We start from the raw sequence: 21534 nt of genomic DNA, 5'->3' as shown, positions 1-21534 counted from the left end.
TGAGACCCCAGGGCCCCAGGCTCACTGCCAGGCACTGTGCTCCACAGCTGCCTCTCCATCTCCCACATGCCCGAGCGTGCCAGGTCCTCTTGGCTCCCTGGACGGACAGAACGACGCACTGGAGACAGCTGATGAGGAGGACAGCGTGTGGGGGACGCTGGACAGGGCCCAGATGTTGTCCTCTTGCCACAGCCCAGCAGGAGAGAGAGGCTGTGAGGTGAGGCTGGGCTGAGGTGACCTCAGGTGCCCAGGCCTCTCTGGTCCCTCTGCTAGTCCCGTGCACCACGGCGTCCAAGCCAGGCCTCCACCCCACACCTGCTTCTCAGAAGACCAAAGTGACGAAGCAGAAGGGGTAGGGAAGGAGACTTGGATGCTCAAGTGGGCAATTTTATTAAAAAAACGAAACAAAACAGAAACAGAAACCAAAACACCACACAGAAGTTCCCCAGGAGGGAGTCCCCGGGGGCAGGTGGCGCTCCACCTAAGCTTCCTGCTGCTGTACAAAGGGGTTGGGGATGGCCTCCATGCCGTCCTGCGGGCAGATGAGCACCACGGAGGTGCCGCGGCAGACCACAAGCCCCAGCTGCCGCGTGTCCTCCGTCAGCTTGTACTGGTCATCGGGGTCTGGGGGTTGACAGACAAGAGGAACTGAAGACATGTCCTTTCACCCAGCGTTCCACAACCAGGACCTCATGGGGGCTGTCCCGTCTCCTGAAGCTCTTTTGGGGACGGGCAGACCCCGGCACTCGGGTCTCAGAGCTGACTGTGGACACGGATACCTGGATTCTACAAGAACCCTAAAGGGCAGATGCCCATAAACACCAAGGGGTGGTCTGCGGGGGAAGCAGAGGCCCCAGAGAGGGTGGACAGGAGGTGGAAATGGAGAGCGATTAGGAGGTAATTGTCATGGGTACTGGGAGGGGATGCTCTGTGGGTGTTACGGGCATTATTCTGGAATGAGCTGAGATCCTATGGGCCCAGAACCACCGACACAGGCAGACATTCAAGACAGAGGTCGGTGTCCTGGTGTCCCCAGGAGGGCTGAGGGGAATGGGCTGCAAGTCTCAAGCCTGGGGCCATCAGAGCAGGCTCGTCACCTTTCTGGCAGTCAGGGACAGTCCTGCACCCCTGCCTGCCCCCTACGTCACCACCTGCCACAATGTGACCCCACAGGTGTGGAGCAGGAACAGGGCCTGGTGGCACCCCACAACCACAGCCAGCTCACCTCGCATGTACTCGATGGTCCCGTCCAGCACCAGGTTGAGCAGGGGGTCAAACCCCTTCAGGATCCCGCTGGCTTGAGGAATATGGGGAGGAGAGAGATGGGGGAGGATGATGTCACTGTCCTCCTGCTGCAGACCCAGGCATGGGGACAGATCGGGGACAGCTGCCACTACAGAACTCATAGGGAGGTGTGTCCCTATGTGGTGGCCTGGTCACTGTGACTCCAACCCTCTTCTTTCCAGTGTGGAAGGGGCCACAGATAGTGAGTTCATGGTGGGCCAAGTGTTAATAAAACGTTATGCTCCCCCAAACTGAATTCTGCAGTTTCCATGTAACACAAAATAGCTTTTTTTTTTTTTTTTTTTTGGTCCTGAGAGGGTCTCATTTGCCCAGGCTGACCTCAGACTCACTAGGAGGCCAGAAAATAATCCCGAACTCCCCAATCCTGCCTTTACCTCCCTAGTGTTGGAACAGCAGGCTTGTACAACCACGCCTGGTTTACATGGTGCTGGGAATGAAACCCAAGGCTTCATGCACGCTAAACCAGCGCTCTGCCTACTGAGTTATAGCCTCAGCCCTGGCTGGGTTTTGGAGACAGGGTCTTGCGACATAGCTCAGACTGGCCTGGGAGACCCCCTGGGTGACTTCTGCCTCCAGGCTCTTGAGGGGACTCCTTCCTTCCATCTTTCCCGTTCCCTCCTCCTCTGTCCTCCCAGCCTTCTGGCCCTCTTCCTTCAGGATCTACCAATAATGGTCTAGGTGCTACCCCACCTGGCTCTCTTTCCCTGGGACTCAGTTTCCCCATCCACAATGGGGCCTACTGGTACTTCTCAATGTTACGGCACGGCCCAAGCTTTGCCTTGTTAAAAGTTAAAATGCCTGCCCTGTGTGGCTTCCCACGCTCGCCGCGACCCTGATTCTGTCTTAGGGAGCACTCACCTTCCCGGCCACCCTGGAATTTCACTCGGATGGTCTTGTCAATGTACTTAGACAGGTCCAAGATGCTCTCTTTCTTCTTCTTCTCTTTGTCCTGCTGGAGAGTGGTGGAGCTGAGGAGTGAGGCCCCGTCTTCCTATATCCCTGTTGCCTGGACCTGGCACCCAGTGACTCCTTTCTACCATACCATAGCCCCATCTGCACCCTTTCCACCTCCCATGCCTCCCTAACTGAATTCTACCTCCTTGAATCTGCATCTCTGTCTCTATCCCCATGTCCCCCGTCTGCATCCCATGTCCCCCGTCTGCATCCCATGTCCCCCGTCAGCATCCCATGTCCCCCGTCTGCATCCCTACGTCCCCCGTCAGCATCCCATGTCCCCCGTCAGCATCCCACGTCCCCCATCTGCATCCCATGTCCCCCCCATGTCCCCGTCTGCATCCCATGTCCCCCCCACGTCCCCCGTCAGCATCCCATGTCCCCCGTCTGCATCCCCACGTCCCCCGTCAGCACCCCATGTCCCCCGTCTGCATCCCATGTCCCCCCCATGTCCCCCGTCTGCATCCCCACGTCCCCCGTCAGCACCCCATGTCCCCCGTCTGCATCCCATGTCCCCCCCATGTCCCCCGTCTGCATCCCCACGTCCCCCGTCAGCATCCCATGTCCCCCGTCTGCACCCCATGTCCCCCGTCTGCATCCCATGTCAACCGTCTGCATCCCCACGTCCCCCGTCTGCATCCCATGTCCCCCCCACATCCCCCGTCTGCACCCCATGTCCCCCCCACGTCCCCCGTCAGCATCCCCACGTCCCCCGTCTGCATCCCCACGTCCCCCGTCTGCACCCCATGTCCCCCGTCTGCACCCAATGTCCCCCGTCTGCACCCCATGTCCCCCGTCTGCACCCCATGTCCCCCGTCTGCACCCCATGTCCCCCGTCTCCATCCCATGTCCCCTGTCTGCATCCCCACGTCCCCCGTCTGCATCCCATGTCAACCGTCTGCATCCCCACGTCCCCCGTCTGCACCCCACGTCCCCCGTCTGCACCCCATGTCCCCCGTCTCCATCCCATGTCCCCCGTCTGCATCCCCACGTCCCCCGTCTGCATCCCATGTCAACCGTCTGCATCCCCACGTCCCCCGTCTGCATCCCCACGTCCCCCGTCTGCATCCCATGTCAACCGTCTGCATCCCCACGTCCCCCGTCTGCATCCCATGTCCCCCGTCAGCATCCCCACGTCCCCCGTCTGCATCCCCACGTCCCCCGTCTGCATCCCCACGTCCCCCGTCTGCATCCCATGTCAACCGTCTGCATCCCCACATCCCCCGTCTGAATCCCCATGTCGCCCGGTCTTCAGTCCCACGTGATCCCAGTTCCTCTGCGTCCCTGTCTCCCTATCCGTCTTGGGGCGTCCGGCACCCTCTCTTTGCTCCTCGGTTCTCGCTCCCACAGTCCCTCGTGCCTGCGGCCCCGCTCTCCCCGCGACCCAGCAGTGCTCACCGCCATCTTGCCGCCGCGCGCCGCTCTGCGCAGGCGCCACTCCGCCCCCTTCCCGCGAGGGGGCCGTCCGCGCACGCGCAGGCTTGGCGCCTGCGCGTCGCGGCTCCCGAAGGCGTTGCCGGGAAACCTTCGGCCGGGAGCTGCGGTGGGACCGGCTGACATGGCGGCGGCGCGGCTGGCCGCGGCCCTGCTGCTGCTCGCGGCCCAGGTGAGGACCTCGGCGGGGCGGGGCGTCCCGGCCGCCCCTCTCGTGGCCGGGGCCATGACCTTGCTGTCGTCCCCTCGCTCTCTCCGGCCCCCGCAGACTTCCGGCCGGGCTTAACCCGCCCTGGGGCCCCAACCGCTGCTGCTGCTGCCGCCGCCCCTGCCGGCCGGCCTCAGTTTCCCCTTCTGCAGAATGAAGCGAGTCCCCGCGCTCCTCCCCCGGGGGCGTCCAGCGCAGCCCCCCAGATGCTTGCAGCCCTGCGCTCCGGCTTCTGCCCCGTGACCTTGGGCTGGAGGGGGGTCCCCACTTCTGGGTCAGTGCAAAACTGGGTGTGCGCGGGATGCGCCCCGACCTGGTACCCAGGCAGGAGGTTGGCTTTGGGTGTGCTTTGCTTTCGGAGGTACGATCGCATGCTGGCCTTGAACTCGCAGTGTAGCCCAGGCTAGTCTTGAACTCACTCTAACGCACGCTGGCCACCAGCTCGCTCTGCAGCCCAGGCTGGCCTCCAGCTCGCTCCGCAGCCCAGGCTGGCCACCAGCTTGCTCTGCAGCCCAGGCAGGTCTCTGACTTTGCCCTGTGCCCAGGCTGGTTCTGTATGCCCTGTGAGGCTCTGGCTAGCCTGGAACTCACAGCAGACCTCCTGCCTCAGTACCTCAAGCGCTGGGATGACAGGCCTGCATCCCCACACCCGGCTTAGTTGTTAGATTCCTTTTGGTTTGTTTCTGCGGTGGATCCTGGAGGGCTGCAGCCTCGGGCACACGGGGCGCTTGCTGGGTTCTACCGGGGACGGCTCGCAGGGCAGCCTGTGCTACTATCGTGAGTGCACTTTTTTTTTTTTTTTTTTTTTTTTTTTTTTTTTTGGAGATTACAAAGTTTTGCACAGGGTTTCCCTTTATAGCCTAGGCTAGCTGAGCTTGTTACTGCCTCAGCCTCCCCGGCGCTGGCATGGCTGGCTGGCATGCACCTCCTGGGTTGAAGTTAAGGCATTCCCAGGCAGTGGTTCCCAGCCGCTCCAGGCTGTGGTTCCCAGCCGCTCCACCGTGCGGCCCACATCTCCCCTGGGCCGCTTTTACCCTCACAGCCTGCTCTTGGCCGGACGTGAGCTTTTGAAAGTGTGTCAGGGCCTGCAGCATCCTGCCAGCAGTCCGGGGGCTCTGCGTCATGTGTCCTGGGCCACGGGCCTGAATCGGGACGCGCCCTCACTGGGCAGGTGATGTCCACCGAGGCTGTTCTGTGTTCCCCCTGTCTTTTGACTTCAGAATACCCCTGGTCATCTAGTCTCGACCGGTCCTGCCCTGGCCGGCCTGTGCCTTTCTTACTGGTCTATTTTACCGGATGGAGGGCTTTTCAGGGGCAGTGACACTGGGAGGTTCTGAAGGATGAATAGGAGTTTGCCAAGGATAGGAGAAGAAGGATGTGAGAGATGGCATTTCCCCGGGGATGAGCACACGATGACTGGAGTTGATACCTGTGGTGGTTCCCTGCAGTGGGGAGTGCCCCTCCTCAGGGTTGGAGACGGTGGAGCAGAAGGGCCTGGGTCCTGGCTGGCGGTGAAGCTGGGTGCCGGGGGGCTTCACCTGGGCAGGCGATGGGCATCACCGGGACCTTATCCTGCTTGTGAGCAGCTGTCCCTGTCTTTCCCAAATCTGGTGGGGAACAGGCAGGGGCGGCATTCTTGGCTGGGTCACAGCTGGTCCAAGTGCCCAGTAGTGAGGCTAGCTCAGAGTGGGAGGGCCTTGGTGGCAGTCCTGGACCCACTGCCACTTTGTGACCCTGGCTAAGAGACCGGATGTCCCCAGCTATACCTCTCTCCCCGTTACCGGGAGAGGAGCGTGCAGTGGGACTACTTGGCACCATGCCTTGGTGCCCCCGAGGCCCCCACCGCCCGGCTCCCCGTCTGGTGCCCCCGAGGCCCCCACCGCCCGGCTCCCCGTCTGGTGCCCCCGAGGCCCCCACCACCCGGCTCCCCATCTGGTGCCCCCGAGGCCCCCACCGCCCAGCTCCCCGTCTGGTGCCCCCGAGGCCCCCACCGCCCAGCTCCCCGTCTGGTGCCCCCGAGGCCCCCACCGCCGGCTCCCCTTTGTGTCCTCTTGGTTCCCCACCACTCTGAGGTGGTGTTGGGGGCTCGTGGTGCCCAGATGCGTCTAAGTAAGCTTGCTGCCGGGGGTGGGGGTGGGGGGCGTCCGTTCTCGGTTCTCCCAAGTGTGGCCAGATCACGGAGCCTTGGGTACTGGTTCTTGGAAGAGCCTGACCTGTTCAGAGTGCCATTGTGCTGTCCCTGTGGTGAGGGAGTAGAAAGCTGCCGTGTGCCCTGTGGGGTGGGCGACCATGAATGCGCCTTTGTGCTTGTAAATGAGCGCTGTGAAGAGAGGCAGTTCTATCGATTTCCGTTTCACACAAAAGCCACTTTTCACAGAGAGCCCCGGCCCCGGCCCACAGAGCAGGGCTCTGCTGGCCCGTATCACAGCTGCCCTGATGCTGGGACGGGAAGGAACCGTGGGCGCTCCCACAGGAGTGGACTTACTGTGTGCCAATACAACCTATAAACCCAGACGGCAGGCAGGAGGGGTTGGGGTGCTCTGAGCCCTGTGGTCTCTGCTGCCTTCTGCCCCTCCCTCCCCTGAGCTGGGGACTCAGGGCCTTCCTGGGACGCCCAGCAGCCTGGAGAGGTGGGGAGAATATTCTGGGGACCGCGGCTGGGCGGTCGGTGCTGGAGTTGACAGTGGGTCCCTGTGGTGGTGGTGGTGGTGGTGGTGGTGGTGGTGGTGGTGGTAGTTTGAAAACCGGGGCCAAGTGGCTTTCACTGTGTGGTCAGTGTCTCTGAGAGTCACAGGGGCCGGGGCAACCGGGGTCCTCCGTGCTGCTACCTTGAGATGACCAGAGTCCCTTCCAGGGAGTTGGGGCCCCATCTCTAAAAAGGACAAGCCCGGTCTGTGTGAGACCCAGGCGTCCTGGTGGGGACCCTGCCGGTCTGCTGGCTGTAAGTTGATATCCAAGGTTGGTGTCCATCCTGTTCCCACGGCAGGTCCTCAGGTCTTTCCCTGAGGAGTTTGCAGCCAGGAGGGGTGAGCTCCTAGAGCCCAGAGTGACTTCTGGGGAGTCGTAAACAGAGTCTGTGTGCCCTGGATAGGTCACCCACGGGACTGGAGTGGCTCCGCCCAGGTGGGGCTTAAGGAAGCAGTGGACTCATGGGGAGTCCTCACCGGAGTGTGAGTGGCTCGTCACTGAAAAGCTGGTTCCTGACAGGCCTGGCGGGCACTGGACTGACTCCCCCCAGCAAGTACTGTGTGTGTCCTCGGCAACCGGTCTTATGCGCTTACAGCTTTCTGAATTTAGGAAAGTTATGGTAGAGTTCCAAGCCTTAGACCCTCCCCCTTCCCCGCCCCAGTCCTTCCTCCTCTGCGACACGCCCTGAGCCTTGATGAAGGTTGACCTTGGCCCACTGTGCCACGGCTCTAGTCAGCTCTCAGGAGCTGGGTGGTTTCCCTCTGACTGAACGGGCCAGCAGCGGCCATGATCCTTAGACGTAAACACAGATGTGTAGAGGGCATCCTGACAGGCACATCACAAACGTTCATCAAAACTGTAGCGTGGACGAAGCCCTGGATTCCATCCCTGGCACCACAAAACCAGGTGTGTGCCTGTCATCCCAGCACGCAGATCACAAGTTCAGGGTCATCCTCAGTTACAAAGAGTCGATTACCAGCCTGGGCTACACGAGACTCTGCCAACAATAGCATCTGTGTTCCTGCTGCGGACTGTGATCTCCCCAGCGAAAGCCTTTGGCCTGGCTCACAACACACGTGAGTTGTAGGCAGGCCTTATGGCCAACCTGAAGTCATTGGTCACACTTGGAACAGCATGTCACTTCTGCGTCAGCGGTACATCCCCTGTGAGCTGTTGCGGTGTGGCACACAGGGCCTGTCATCCTAGTCTCGGGGTGGCCTGCCAGCTCGGGCCCAGCCTGATTTCTCTGTCTTGAGCAGCCAGTGTGTGATGTCTCTGGCATCAGGGGCCTGCTGTGGGGCAAAAGCAGCCACAGTGGCAGCAGTACACATTGTTGGCGTTTTTTGCACATCTGTGGGGCTCCGTAAGACTCTCAAGGCTTAGCGTTATGTAATGAAACTACATTTTTTTAAACATGCATTTTGCGTTTGAATCTGTGTGTGCTTAGATGTACGTGCTGTGACAACTTGTGGGAGTCTTCTCTCCTACCCTGTGGGTCCCAGGGCTGGAACTCGGGTCCTGAAACTTTGTGGAGGCTGGGCAGTAAGTCACACTGTCTCCAGCTGCTCTTGGGTGGCTAGAAGGATGTCCAAAGGGAAACACTGGCCAGGTCCAAGCTCAGCACTGTGGCGACGCTTCCCTCGGCAGGGAAAGGCTGGACGCAGCAGCGTGGACAGGGACATGCCGTGTAGCCCTCCGCCTCTTCATTCTTGGCCCACAGCTGTGGGGCTGCCGGGCTGGCCTGAGCCGGCTTGCGTGGCTCTTCCCACTCAGGCCCCATGGTGGAATTACCTCTGTAGACCTAGCTGGCCTCTAACTCACAGGTCCCAACCTCGAGTGCTGGGATTAGGACGTGTTGTGCACCATCTAGCCCCTTGTGCTCCTGTTAAGGGCGGGCTGGGATGTTGTCACTCATCTTTCCGAGCCCCGCCCCTCCACTGTCTGCTTCTTCCCACGGGTTCAAGTCTTTGGAGCCCAGGAAGCGCTCATTAGCACTGGGGCAGCCAGCCTGCACCTCCATGTCTGCCTCCCTTCCCCGACTCCTGCCAGCCTGAGCCGACAGGGAGGCTAAGGCCGTACTCAGGGCACTGGCCTTCTGGACAGACAGCTGAGCCTCAGCAAGTACTGGCATTTCAACAGATGCCACACAGCTGGCTGCGGGCTGCTTTGATCCCCCCCACCCCTCATGTACTGCTCTAACGGGTTGCGTATATCCTTAACTCCAGTGTGGTTTTGGGGGCATCCCCAGCTCAATGCCACAGCCGTCCAGGGCATGCAAGCAGCCACTGCTTCTCTCCTGGGACCCCGTCTCTTGTCCAGAGAGGTACCTGGCTTCCTTGGAGCAAGCCACCAGGGACTGGTCATGGGAACCCAGGGAAGCGGATGGGAGCCAGGAGAGGGTTGCGGGGCACCTATGACGTGTTGGTGCCACGCAGCTGGCTCGGGGAATGGGCCGTCTTCTGTAGCTCCCTGCTTCGGAGGTCCCTTCCGCAGAACCGTTCTGTGACAGGCTGCACCTGGTGGGCGTGGCCAGCGTTGGGAGGACAGAGGGAGGAGCTCACCCTTTGAGACAGGGCCTCTGTAGCCCAGGCTGGCCTCAAACTCATGGCTACCCTTCTGCCTCGGCCTCCCGAGTGCGGGATGACAGGCCTGTGCCACCGTGCCTTGCTCAGGAAGGTGCCCTTGTCCTTGTCTGCCTTCCTCACTGGTGTCCTCACCAAGACCAGGGCCGTGGGCACCCTTTCTGAGACGTCCCCGCTGCCTTGGCATTGCAGGTGGCCTGTGAGTTCGGCGTGTTGCGAGTGGTCTCCCAGAGCGGCGGCACCCGGGGCAGGGACTATTGCATCCTCTACAACCCACAGTGGGCCCACCTGCCGCACGACCTCAGCAAGGTGGTGAGTTGCCCACTAGAGGCCACGTGTGCCTGTGGTCTGCTGCTGACGCCCGTCCCTGCAGCCAGGCTCCTGCCACTCGCCTGGAGTCCTTGGTGGACGCCATCCCTCTGGGGCTGGGTTCTCCTGCTCAGGAGTAAAAGCTAAGGGCTGTGGGGAGGCAGGCCTGCTGGGGAGCCTGGTCAGACGGGCCTGTTAGGTGGCCAACTGTCCATCTCACCCCTCAGAGCCACCCCATGCCTGCTTATGCCCCATGCTATTCCCAGAGAGGTGCCTGTCCTCTGAGTCAGCCCCTCCACCCCTTCCCATCGACACTTGAGGATGTGTGTGTGTGTGTGTGTGTGTGAACGCACACGTGGGCTGCGTGTGAATGGCCCCAGCCTCTAGGTCCAAAGTCTCCAGGTGTTTCAGCGTGCTCACAGTGGGTCAGTATGCCTTTTCAGCCTTGAGTGGTGCTCATGGCCCTGTGACCGGGACTGAGGCCGGGACACTTAGTAGGCTTTGGAGGATATGCCAGTGTGTGTGGATGAGGCTTTGTGAGTCCTGGGTGCACTGGTTCCTAGCTTTGCATGTTGTGTGGACATGTGTGTCTCCTCACAGGGTGCTCAGAGCAGCCTCCCACCCCAGCTGGGGAGGGCAGGCCGGGCTGTCCTGGTGTGGAAGCCTGTAGGGGTAGCTAGTGTGTGCTGCTCCCGTTCTTTCTGTGGGACTTGGTGGCCCTGACGCCACCCCCTCTGCAGTCTCTCCTGAAGCTTCGAGACTTGAGCTCGACACAGCTCTGTTCCTACCGGGACCTTCCTGTGGACCTGACGAACCAAGTCGCGCTGGTGGCCCGGGGCAACTGTACCTTCTACGAGAAAGTGCGCCTGGCCCAGGGCAGCGGGGCGCGCGCACTGCTGGTTGTCAGCAAGGAGAAGCTGGTAGGGTGCCCGCGTCCCTGTTGCCTGTGGGTGGTGGGACAGCGTCGGGGAGCCCTGGCTCCAGATGGCCGCTGAAATGGTTGGTGAAGGCATGAGGGACCGTTGCTCATGATCTGGAGACCCTTAGCGTGGCCACCGTGCTGGGCCGGTTCAGAGGAGCCTCTAGGCCCTGCCTTCCTTAGGGCCCGTGAGCACCAGGGCTTGGTGCCTGGAGGAGGATTGGCATTGCCCGCCAGAGGGCCGGGATGATCCCGTTCCTCCTGTGCACTGTAGGTCCCTCCGGGAGGCAACAAGACACAGTACGAGGAGATCAGCATCCCTGTGGCCCTGCTTAGTCACAGGGACCTGCAAGACATCTTCCAGGTAGGTACCAGCGAAAGGCAAGGTGGGTCCTAGGAGCAGGTACTGTGGGTTCTGGGTCTTGGTCCTGAGGCTGGTTCAAGGTGGGGTCCTGTGGCTTCTGGGTGGGTCCTGGGCGGAGCTGGGGCATAGTGCCCCTACCCCCTGAGCCCACTCTTCCTGGGGACAGCGCTTCGGCCATGCGGTGATGGTGGCACTGTATGCGCCGAGCGAGCCAGTGATGGACTACAACATGGTTATCATCTTTGTCATGGCCGTGGGCACCGTCGCCCTCGGCGGCTACTGGGCCGGCAGCCGGGACGTGAAGAAGTGAGTACTGCTGACTGCAGGCCCCGAGGGCGGGGTGAGTGCCGGGAACTGGGCCCTGGGTGACCCCAGTGTTTCCCAAGAAGGTACATGAAGCATAAACGAGACGACGGGCCTGAGAAGCAGGAGGACGAGGCTGTGGACGTGACGCCCGTCATGATCTGCGTGTTTGTTGTCATGTGCTGCTTCATGCTGGTGCTGCTGTACTACTTCTACGACCACCTGGGTGCGCTGAAGCCCCGCCAGAGCCCGCCCACCCTGCCCAGAGCCCCGCCCACCCTGCCCAGAGCCCCGCCCACGAGCCCACCGCCCAGCTCTCTTGACTTAGTACCTTTCCTGCCCCTGCTGTCCCTTTGCCCCGTCCGCCCGGCCCTGCAGTCTATGTGATCATCGGCATCTTCTGCCTGGCCTCCTCCACCGGTCTCTACAGCTGCCTGGCGCCCTGTGTGCGCAAGCTGCCCTTCTGCACGTGCAGGTGAGCCCCCCCCCCCCGCCCCTCTCCTGCACTGTCCCACCTGCTGGCACAGACCGCAGATGCCCCTGAGTGCCCATCACGTGGGTGGGGTGGCTCGGGGCCCAGGCCCCCACGCACTGTGTCCCTCCTGTCCAGGCATGGCTCAGGTCGCAGGGGTGAGGCCGCCCAGGAGGGTGGATTGGGAAGGGTCTACAGCCCCGGGGTGCCAGTGGACCAGCACTGCTGCTCAGAGCCACATGGGCTAGGTGAGGGGCCCTGGGCCTGAAGGCCAGCAGCGACAGGGTAGAGACCCTTTGGGGGCTGCCATCCTGGAGCCAGAGGGCCTGGCCCGTCGGGAGGGGACACAGGCCCACAGTGGGCGTCTGCTTGGGGGCAGGAGGTGATGTGGAGGCGAAGGGCACGTGTGGGAAGGAGGACGCTGACGGGTGCTCCCCTCCAGGGTCCCCGACAACAACCTGCCATACTTCCACAAGCGCCCGCAGGTCCGCACGCTGCTGCTGGCGCTCTTCTGCGTCACTGTCACCATCGTGTGGGGGATCTTCCGAAACGAGGACCAGTAAGTGCTGCCGTGTCCCGGGCCACCCCGTCAACTTCTCACCGCTGTCCTTGGGTGCCCCCGCTGCCGGCCTGGCCCGGGGCTGCCCATCTGGAGGGCACACCACGGCTGCCGCCTGCCCGTGTCCCGTTTCATTCAGGCCTGGCGTGGAGCCCGTGCCCTGATTGGAATCTAGACAAGGGTCCTGGGCAGAGCGAGGGGACATGCTGGACCAGCGCCACTGTGTGTCACCCACTGTCTTGGCTCGGGCTCAGGCAGGACCTGATGCCTGGGTGCCGCTTGCTGTCCGCCCCCAGGGTGATGGGAGGCCCGTTTTCTCCGCACTGAATTCCCACGGGGTTCTTCTGCATGCACACTCCCAAGCGGAGGCCTGGCGCCGTGGCCCAGAGGACAGCCTGCCTGTCCCCACCTGCCTCCTAGTCGTCACTGACACCGTCTGGCACAGCCCAAGCCTTTCCCCGGGCACCTCTGGCTTCCCCACTGCTTGGTGCTCTGACAGACTGGGAGAAGGGACAGGGAAGTGTTTAGGTCATGTGATGAGGGATGGGTCAAGCCCCACCCAGACTTAGTCTGTCCCTGCTGTCCTCTCGCGTCTCCATGGCGACTGCCGGCCGGTGAGGAACAGTAGATCCGTGTTCCCACAGCAGTCTGCTTCTGCCCTTTTCTCTGACTGCACAGCCCGGGCCCGGGCAGCCCCGGCTCCCAGATTCCGCAGCTGTGTGTTCTGGTACGGGAGCCGTCCCTCTGGCCTGCTGCACATCTGCTTGGAGCCCGTCCACAGGCCTGCTGCTGGGCCTGCCACCCGGCTTGGTGGCACCGTTGCTTCTGGGGTCTGAGGCCCCTTGTGGGCAGGGTGGGTGCAGCTCACGGTTTGGTGGCAGGCCCGCGGCGGCTGCCCGGTGTCGGATGAGGCAGGGGCAGAACTCCTAGTTATTGAGTGTCCCCCTCCCAGGTGGGCCTGGGTCCTGCAGGACATCCTGGGCATCGCCTTCTGCCTGTACATGCTGAAGACCATCCGCCTGCCCACTTTCAAGGTGAGGCCGCCAATGGGCACGGCAGCCCAGTCCCGGGTGGAGGTCTGAGGCTCCGGGTGAGGCATGGGCCCAGGGTGTTGGGTATGACCATAGGAGCAGCCCTGGTTGGGCCAGTAGTCCTGGGCACGGGTGACGGGTGCAGCCCGGCGTGGCCCTGGGCGGGGCGGCCCCTCAGGCCCTGGCTTCCACAGGCTTGCACACTGCTGCTCCTGGTGCTCTTCGTCTACGATGTCTTCTTCGTCTTCATTACCCCCTTCCTGACCAAGGTAGGTTCTCTCTGCCCTCCCGGCTGCCCATTCCCATCCCCGCCCTGGCTGACAGGCCTGTCTTGTGCAGAGTGGGAACAGCATCATGGTGGAGGTGGCCACCGGGCCCTCAAACTCATCCACCCACGAGAAGGTACGCCACTCCGCCATGTGGGTTGTGGGCTGAGAGCCCACGGAGGGGTGATGGGCGTGGGCCCCCAGCCTGAGCCCAGCTCTCCCCACAGCTGCCCATGGTGCTGAAGGTGCCCAGGCTGAACACCTCGCCTCTCTCCCTGTGTGACCGACCCTTCTCACTCCTGGGCTTTGGAGACATCTTGGTGCCAGGTGTGGGCTGAGCGCACGGGGCGGGGCCAGCAGGTGGGCTGTGGGGCATGGCGCCCATGCCTGGAGTCCAGGAAGGGTCTGGGAGTGAGATGGCCTCCTGGGTGGTGCATGGCTGTACGGCCACACCTGCCCGTGTGTGTGTGTGTGTGTGTCCCTACGGCTGCATGGGGTGATGTGCATCCTTGCTGTCCCCATCCACCATGGCAGGACCCTGTGGGTCACCCTGCCACACTGGTCTCCATGGCCATGCCACAGTCGTGGTGACTCTGCATCCCCCCAGGGCTGCTGGTGGCTTACTGCCACAGGTTCGACATCCAGGTGCAGTCTTCCAGGATCTACTTCGTGGCCTGCACCATTGGTAGGTGGCCATGCTGCTGCCCTTCTCTGCCTTTTGTCTGTTACCTCAGGGCCCCCATCCCATGTGCCACTACTCCCAGGCTGGTTTTAAATGTCACCCATAGGGCTGGGCATGAGTAGTCTGGTGCCTGGCCTGTGTTGGCCCAGGTTCCCCGGGCTGGTGGAGCATTTACCACACAGGCTCCCATGGCCGTCTGCCTTCCTCCCCAACCTGCACAGCCCTGTGGCTCTCTCTCTGAGCTTCATGCTGCTCAGCTGGCCTGGAGTTTATAGTCCTCCTGCCTCAGCTCCCACAGTTCTGGAAGGCCCATCTTACCAGCTTGCCGCACATGCTTGCCTGAATCCTTGTCCTCATTCCCCTCCGTCGGTCACGGTGGCCCCTCCAGGAGAGGTGGTCTGACACTCACTCTGTCCCGCAGCCTATGGCCTGGGTCTGCTGGTGACATTCGTGGCACTTGTCCTCATGCAGCGTGGCCAGCCCGCGCTGCTCTACCTGGTCCCCTGCACACTGATGACCAGCTGCACCGTGGCACTGTGGCGCCGGGAACTGGGTGCCTTCTGGATGGGCAGCGGCTTTGCGGTGAATACCGGTTTGCTATGACCGCGATGATAACCCCTAAGGCCGCCAGGTCAAGTTGAGTCCAACCTCCTGTGCTCCCACTGAGCCCCTGGCCCGGGTCCCTTGCTTCCGGAAGGTCACACTTTGGGCTTGTGGTTCGCTGTGGGGATTCACTGGATGTGACCTGAGGCTGTGAACATTCCTGCTGCATGGCCAAGGCCCTCCCCCAAAGGCCCCGTTGCAGCCAGAGGTGAAGGGTACAGTGGAGGGCTGAGCCCCAGGCAGTGGATGACACACAGCTCCCCAAGAGTAGCCTTGCTCCTTGGAAGCGTCTTCCTGTGGGCCCTGTGTTCCAGGACTTCCTCGGTGTCACAGAGGCAGCTGCTGGGGTAGGCAGGGACCTGCTCGGTGCCAGCCTTATGCTTGCAGACCTCTTGGGCTTTGGGGCTACTGGTTCTCACGGGGAGGATTTGCCCGTAGGAGTGAGTGGCCTTTCTCTAGGGGCTCTGGAGGAGCATCAGGGAAGGGTAAGAGGTGTAGAGGGGGAGCAGCGGTCCCACACACCTGCTCCCAGGACCTGATACCCTGGGCCTTGGAGGCCTGGGCTCCTGCAGCCTGTGTGCTGGATGGCGCTGGATGGCGCTGGTGCTGGATGGCGCTGGTGCTGGATGGCACTGGATGGCGCTGGATGGCGCTGGTGCTGGATGGCGCTGGATGGTGCTGGTGCTGGATGGCACTGGATGGCGCTGGATGGTGCTGGTGCTGGATGGTGCTGGATGGCACTGGATGGCACTGGATGGTGCTGGTGCTGGATGGTGCTGGATGGCACTGAATGGCGTGTCATGCCTGCTCTAAGCACCCTGCATTTGTGTTGGGTTCTATCCCATTGGGGTCCCCTGCCCACTTCTCCCAGCCTCACAGCTTCCTCCTCTCTACAGAAAGACGTACCTCAGTCTTCATGGGCTCCAACCGAGACGCCTGTAGCTATGAGGGACTCAGATGCTCCCCTCCCCCAGCAGCCGCCAAGTGAAGAGCTGGCCAAGAAACCCGTGCCCACTGAGGAGGCAGCCCTGCCTGAGGAGGCAGGAGCTGTAGACCCTGCCAGGGATGACAACAACCCCACGGTCAGCACATCCAGTCCCACAAATAGGGAGCAGGTCCAGCCCAGCCCTGTGGTGCAGCCAGGGACTTTGGCCTAGAAAGAGGAGGAACAAGATCTGGACCCTCAGCCTTCCATGCCACACAGATGCCAGCCACCTGGGACCTGCAGGGGACAGGGACAGCTGCCCCCCTCCTGGGCAGCAGACCTGTGTCGTGGCCTCCTTAACATGGTGCTCAGCCCCCGAGGCCTCGTGCTTCTTCTCCACCGCGGCCCGCCTCGGCGCCCAGCTCTGCTTTGCACCAGGCCGTGAGCTCCCCCTGTCCCCCGCTCCACGCGAGGCTGCTGCCTCCGGTGCTTTGCCGCCACCGCCGCTCACCCCGCAGTCCCAGCCGGCCGCGCCTTCTTCCACAGGACAGGGCTCCGGGCCGGAGCAGCATCCCTGGCGTGCAGGTTCCTATGTTGGGAGCGGCCATGAGAGACCTGGATGTGGGCACCCTGCCCAGGGTCGACAGGAGGAGTCCTTACCCCGTCAGGAGGGGCCATGCCGAGATGGGAGTCGGGGATGCTGGTCACGGCTCCGAGCCAGTAAATGGCTCTGGCTCTAGGTTCTGCGGTCTGCGGCATGGCGGGAACTGGCCAGGCATGAGTGGGTCATGTCCCCAGCAGCTAGCCCTCAGCTCAGATCTGCAAGTCTTCCACACCACGGCCATTGCCCTCTGCCCCAACAGTGGCTTCTGGACCTGGCATCTGTCCTCTACCTCACCAGCCGGGCTCTGGACTCCACGACAGATGTGCCTGCAGGGAGTCCACCACACACGCTGCATGTCACTGAGGCGCTCGTGAGGGAGCCTGGGACCTGTGTCCACTCACACTTGCATGGAAAAGGGTGACAGGCAGTGGCAGCTGGGCTGTCCTCCTAGAGCTTGGGGGGGGAGGGAGGAGGACGGCCCCTAGGCACCCTGTCCTGCCAGAGTGGACAGACAGGAGCCCTGGGCCCAGCCACCTGCTTGTGCCACGTGGACTGCGCCTTAACTTAAGCCATTTTGTACTAGGATCTCTGAGCTGGTCGCAGGGCTCTGGGCAGTGCCACCCGAGGGCCTGCTCTAGGTTGTCAGGGGATTAAATAGCTTTTCATACTCATCTCGGCCTCTTGTCCTGCGAAGTCTGGCCTGGACACAGTGCCCTGCTGTGATTGTCCAGTGGTGTTGAGTCCTGACAGAGGCGTGGGGTGGCCAGAGCCCGTGGATGCAGACCCTCCTCACCCCTTGTCCCCATGGTGCCCTGATTCGCTTTGCAAAGATGTGTGTGGTCCCCAACCTCCCACTGCTGCCCCAGCCGGGCTGGTGGCCCAGGCAGAGGCAGCTGCATCTTTGAGTTCATGACCAGCCTAGTCTATATGGCCAGGCCGGCCTTTGTAGTGAGAGCCTGTCTTAAAAAAAAAAAAAAAAAAAGCTGGAGAGATGATTCAGAGGATAAGGGCACTGGCTGCTCTTCCAGAGGTCCTGAGTTCAATTCCCAGCACCCACATGGTGGCTCACAACCATCTGTAATGAGGTCTGGTGCCCTCTTCCGGTACACAGGGATACATAATACAGAGCACTGTGTACATAATAAATCTTTAAAAAAAAGAAACAGAAAGAAGGACATGGCTGGTGTTAGGAGTGCTCTCTACTTTTCCTGAGAGTCGAGGTGGGTCCCCAGCACTTGTGGGGGCTCAAAACGGCCTGTAAGTGGCTCTGGAGAACCCACACTCGGGCACATGCGCATGCATGGACATACACACATAAGTTGTTGTTATTATTATTATTTTGGTTTTCTGAGAGGGTCTCTGTGCTGCCCTAGCTGTCTAACTGTCCTAGGCTGGTCTTGAACTCAGAGATCCACCTGCCTCTGCCTCCAGAGTGCTGGGATTAAAAGACGTGTGCCACCATGTCTGGCCTTAATTAAAATCTAAAAAACAAACAAACAAAAACCAAGTTGAAGCTTTGGGACATGAGCCTCATGAAACCATGGGACACGTGGTGGTGGGAGCCACGTCACCGTGGGGTGTTTCCAGGACCAAATGGGATGTGGTGGCACACAGCTGCCATGCAGGCACTCGGGAGGGTCAGGAGTTGGAAGTCATCCCCAGGTCTGCCTGTCCTGCACAGGATTGCTTCAGAAGCCATAAGAGTGGGTTCAGGTTCTTTGGGACCCCCATTGGAGGGGCACACGTGCCAGGTGTACACACGGGAGTTGGTTTGGCCGCAAGCGTCTCTACCCACAGAGCCATCTTGCTGATGCTAGCACCTGGATTTTAACCTAACCTTCCACCCACACGTTCAGGATGGCGTGTGTGCCCTTCCCCATTCACTCGGCTCTCAGCTTCCCTCCCACAGGTAGTTCAGCAGTGGACTACATCCCACCCACAAAAGAAACCCCTGAGGCACAGGCTGGACCCAGGGCTGTGATCTGAGGTTCCCCTGGCCCCACATCCGCAGTGGGGCCCGCAGCAGTATCTGGCAGGTGCCTGGGATGCTGTTGCTGCCCAGAGACCAGTTCGGGCATCGAGGTGGGTTGAGCAGCCTGGACAGAGGACGGGTCACGTGATGGCCTCTCTGCTGTTTAGATGGTGGCAGGGCCAGTGGGTGCCTGGGGAGGAAGAGGAGGCAGGAAAGGGAGCCAATCACAGGACTAAGGAAGTAGCTCCGTCTGGTAAGTGCTAGATACAAAAACAAAATGGTGACCAGGAAATGTCCTGACACACATGCTCCCACCCATTCTCTCTCACCAGCCAGATGTGTAACTACCATCCACACCTACATGCATGTACCATCCGTCCGCTCCCCCACCACCCACCTGCCCACCCATCCACACACACTCATCCGTCCGCTCACCCACCACCCACCTGTCTACCCACGAGACACACTCATCTGTTCACTCACCCACCACCCACCTGCCCACCCATCCACACACTCATCCATCCGCTCCCCCACCATCCACCTGCCCACCCATCCACACACACTCATCCGTCCGCTCCCCCACCATCCACCTGCCCACCCATCCACACACACTCATCCGTCCGCTCCCCCACCATCCACCTGCCCACCCATCCACACACTCATCCGTCTGCTCCCCCACCATCCACCTGCCCACCCATCCACACACTCATCCGTCCGCTCACCCCCCATCCACCTGCCCACCCATCTACACACACTCATCCGTCTGCTCACCCACCACCCACCTACCCGCTGTTGGTTGTGTTTTGTTTTGTTTTGCTCTTTTGGGGGCCTCGCCAACCAGCTCCCAAATAAATCACACATGGAGGCTTATTCTTAATTATGAATGCCTGGCCTTAGCTTGGCTTGTTTCTAGCCAGCTTTTCTTAACTTTAAGTTATCGCATCTGCCTTTTGCCTCTGGGCTTTTCCTGTTCTCTTATTAATGTAAACCTTACTCTGACTCTGTGGCTGGCTGTGTAGCTGGGTGGCTGGTCTCTGGAGTCTCCTTCCTCCTTCTCTGGTTACTCCTCCCAGATTTCTCCTATATATTCTCTTAGCCTGCCAGTCCCACTTATCCTTTTTCCTGCCTTCCTATTGCCCATACAGCTCTTTATTAGACCATCAGGTGTTTTAGACAGGCCCAGTAACACAGCTTCACAGAGTTAAACAAATGCAACATAAACAAAAGTAACACACCTTAAAATATTATACTACAACAGACCACCCACCCATCCATCCATCCACCCACCCATCCATCCACCCACCCATCCATCCATCCATCCATCCATCCATCCATCCATTCACCCACCCATCCATCCATCCATCCATCCACCCATCCACCCACCCATCCATTCATCCATCCATCCATCCACCCACCCACCCACCCACCATCCACCCATCCATCCATCCACCCGCTAATGCATACATGCAAGTGTCCAACTGTCCTTCCACACACCCATCCCACTGAGCACCTGCATCACAGACACTCCACTAGGGTTGCAGATGTATCATGGGTGACTCCTAGACCCATTTTTGTTCCAAATGGCTCGGCCTGGTTAAGCAGAGTGGCCCGGTGTGCTCCTGGGACTTTGCTTCCACACAGGAGCTGTCCCGGCCCTGAACTGAGGGGCTGGTGTTAGGGCAGGCTGTCCGGAGGAAGGCACCATTGGAGCACAGGGACTGAGGGTCTCTGAATGCGGGGTGCCCAGCTAGAGAGATGGATGTCCGCTGCCTCACGGAGGCAGTGGGAGTCAGGGGACTTGTTTCCTACTGACAAGGTCTAGTGGGCGGCCTGGAGAGATGGCTCAGGGGTTAAGAGCACTGGCTGCTCTTCCAGAGGTCCTGAGTTCCCAGCACCCACATCGTAGCACAGCCATCTATGAGACCTGGTGCCCTCTTCTGGGCATACATGCAGGCAGAACACTGTGTACATAATAAATAAATAATAAATGTTTAGGTTTTTTGTTTGTTTGTTTGTTTTGTTTTGTTTCGAGACAGGGTTTCTCTGTATAGTTTTGGTGCCTGTCCTAGATCTTGCTCTGTAGACCAGGCTGGCCTCGAACTTGGAGATCCACCTGGCTCTGCCTCCCAAGTGTGTGTGCCACTGCTGCCTGGCATAAATAAATCTTAAAAAAAAAAAAAAAGTCACTGGGCAGTGGAAAGACTCCAAAGCCACACAGAAACCCTGTTTCAAAAAAACAAAATAAATAAAAAAAATAAAAAGTCAAGAACACTGGGCTCTAGAGTGAGGAGTGTATGCACAAGGGTAGCACACCCTGTCCTGTGAAGTGAGCTGACAATACCCCCCTGCAGATGGGAGGAGCGCTGGGGATGGTGGGGTTTGGAGCCCAGCTCATACCCAGGGCTCCAGAGGGTTAGCCCTGCCCCTCTGTGGGAAGAACACCGCTGCTGTGCCATGGGGGCCATCGTAAGCCCTGCCCGGCGCACACAGCACCTCATCCATCAGCTGCACCTCTCGGCAGGCGGTTGGGGACATGGATGAGGCCAGAGCCAGGGTGCACAGTGTTTGAGGTAGGGGGTTGGGAGTCAAGTGGAGAGAGGAGGTCAGGTGACACCCCACCCTGGTGAGGCTTCTGGGATGCCCCTGCTCCAGCCCTGTCACAGCTCCCTGTGGCTTGCAGCCATTCCTCCCAGTAAACCACAAGAGAAGTCACAAACATCCTGCCATCAGTCGATTCAGGAAATGGTCCCGGGTAGGGCTCAGCGGCCAAAGCCCTCACACTGTGCAAGCGCAAAGACCAAAGTACAGAACCCCCTAAGGCTGGGTGCGCATGGCCGTACTTCCAGCCTGGGAGGGAATCCCAGAGTGAACAGGACAAAGACAGATGGGTAGAGACATGGCTCAGGACTAAGAGTTTTTGCTGCTCTGGCAGAGGACCTGCGTTCCGTTCCCAGCACCCATGGTGGGAGGCTAACAATTATAACTCCAACTTGAGGGTAATTCGATGCCTCTAGCCATCGTGAGCACTCATACATAACTCAAACATAACCACACATACACACACATAGAAAAATGTTTTAATATACAAAAAACCTGGGTATGGTGGTACATGCCTTTAATCCCAGCACTCGGGAGGCAGGGGCAGGCGGATCTCTGTGAGTTCAGGCCAGCCTGGTCTACAGAGTGAGTTCCAGGATAGCCAGGGCTACAAAATGAGACCCTGCCTCAAACAAGCAAACAAACAAAAACAAACAAACAACGTATAAAACCGATCTGGAGTGCTCAGTTGGCAGAGAGCTCACGGACAGGCAGGAAACTATGGGTTCTACAGAGGCTGTACGGCTGTCACCCCAG

At 60.4% G+C, this 21534-nt stretch overlaps 2 protein-coding genes across 6 annotated transcripts; one reads left to right on the top strand and one right to left on the bottom strand.

Moving 5' to 3' along the window:
• Positions 1-366: 366 nt before the first annotated feature.
• Positions 367-3714, bottom strand: Lsm7 (LSM7 homolog, U6 small nuclear RNA and mRNA degradation associated). Of its 2 annotated transcripts, none has more exons than XM_059252138.1 (4): positions 3658-3714; positions 2164-2254; positions 1226-1297; positions 367-624 (listed from the first exon to the last, which is right to left on the bottom strand). In XM_059252138.1, the coding sequence occupies exons 1-4, from the start codon at positions 3661-3663 to the stop codon at positions 482-484; spliced, it is 312 nt and encodes a 103-aa protein (XP_059108121.1). In that variant the 5' UTR covers positions 3664-3714; the 3' UTR covers positions 367-481. The 2 variants fall into 2 exon arrangements, with proteins under 2 accessions (XP_059108121.1, XP_059108120.1); XM_059252137.1 differs by having other exon boundaries at positions 2164-2257; positions 3658-3712.
• A 31-nt stretch (positions 3715-3745) lies between these two features.
• Positions 3746-16258, top strand: Sppl2b (signal peptide peptidase like 2B). 4 transcript variants are annotated; one of them, XM_059252103.1, is made up of 15 exons: positions 3746-3865; positions 9364-9483; positions 10221-10400; positions 10674-10763; positions 10930-11069; positions 11153-11292; positions 11445-11541; positions 11981-12097; positions 13050-13131; positions 13323-13397; positions 13468-13530; positions 13622-13721; positions 14002-14079; positions 14498-14658; positions 15576-16258. In XM_059252103.1, exons 1-15 carry the CDS (start codon positions 3818-3820, stop codon positions 15834-15836), a joined length of 1752 nt encoding a protein of 583 aa, XP_059108086.1. In that variant the 5' UTR covers positions 3746-3817; the 3' UTR covers positions 15837-16258. The 4 variants fall into 4 exon arrangements, with proteins under 4 accessions (XP_059108086.1, XP_059108085.1, XP_059108087.1 ...); XM_059252102.1 differs by having other exon boundaries at positions 11150-11292; XM_059252104.1 differs by having other exon boundaries at positions 11150-11292; positions 14498-14712; positions 15576-15690.
• Positions 16259-21534: the final 5276 nt, after the last annotated feature.

Source organism: Peromyscus eremicus, unplaced genomic scaffold, assembly GCF_949786415.1.
Source record: "Peromyscus eremicus unplaced genomic scaffold, PerEre_H2_v1 PerEre#2#chr22_unloc_1, whole genome shotgun sequence".
Classification (NCBI taxonomy): domain Eukaryota; kingdom Metazoa; phylum Chordata; class Mammalia; order Rodentia; family Cricetidae; genus Peromyscus; species Peromyscus eremicus.
Note: the sequence above shows the minus strand (reverse complement) of the source record. Positions and strands in the feature narration are given on the sequence as shown.

Excerpts from the sequence above, each read along its gene's own strand:
- Lsm7 (XM_059252137.1), bottom strand. Across the intron at positions 1,298-2,163 it reads ATTCCAGGGTGGCCGGGAAG|CCAGCGGGATCCTGAAGGGG; the intron begins GTGAGTGCTCCC and ends ATATTCCTCAAG. Across the intron at positions 625-1,225 it reads GACCATCGAGTACATGCGAG|ACCCCGATGACCAGTACAAG; the intron begins GTGAGCTGGCTG and ends GTCAACCCCCAG.
- Sppl2b (XM_059252102.1), top strand. The coding sequence starts at position 3,818 with ATGGCGGCGGCGCGGCTGGCCGCGGCCCTGCTGCTGCTCGCGGCCCAG. Across the intron at positions 11,542-11,980 it reads CTGCCCTTCTGCACGTGCAG|GGTCCCCGACAACAACCTGC; the intron begins GTGAGCCCCCCC and ends GCTCCCCTCCAG. Across the intron at positions 14,080-14,497 it reads CTTCGTGGCCTGCACCATTG|CCTATGGCCTGGGTCTGCTG; the intron begins GTAGGTGGCCAT and ends TCTGTCCCGCAG.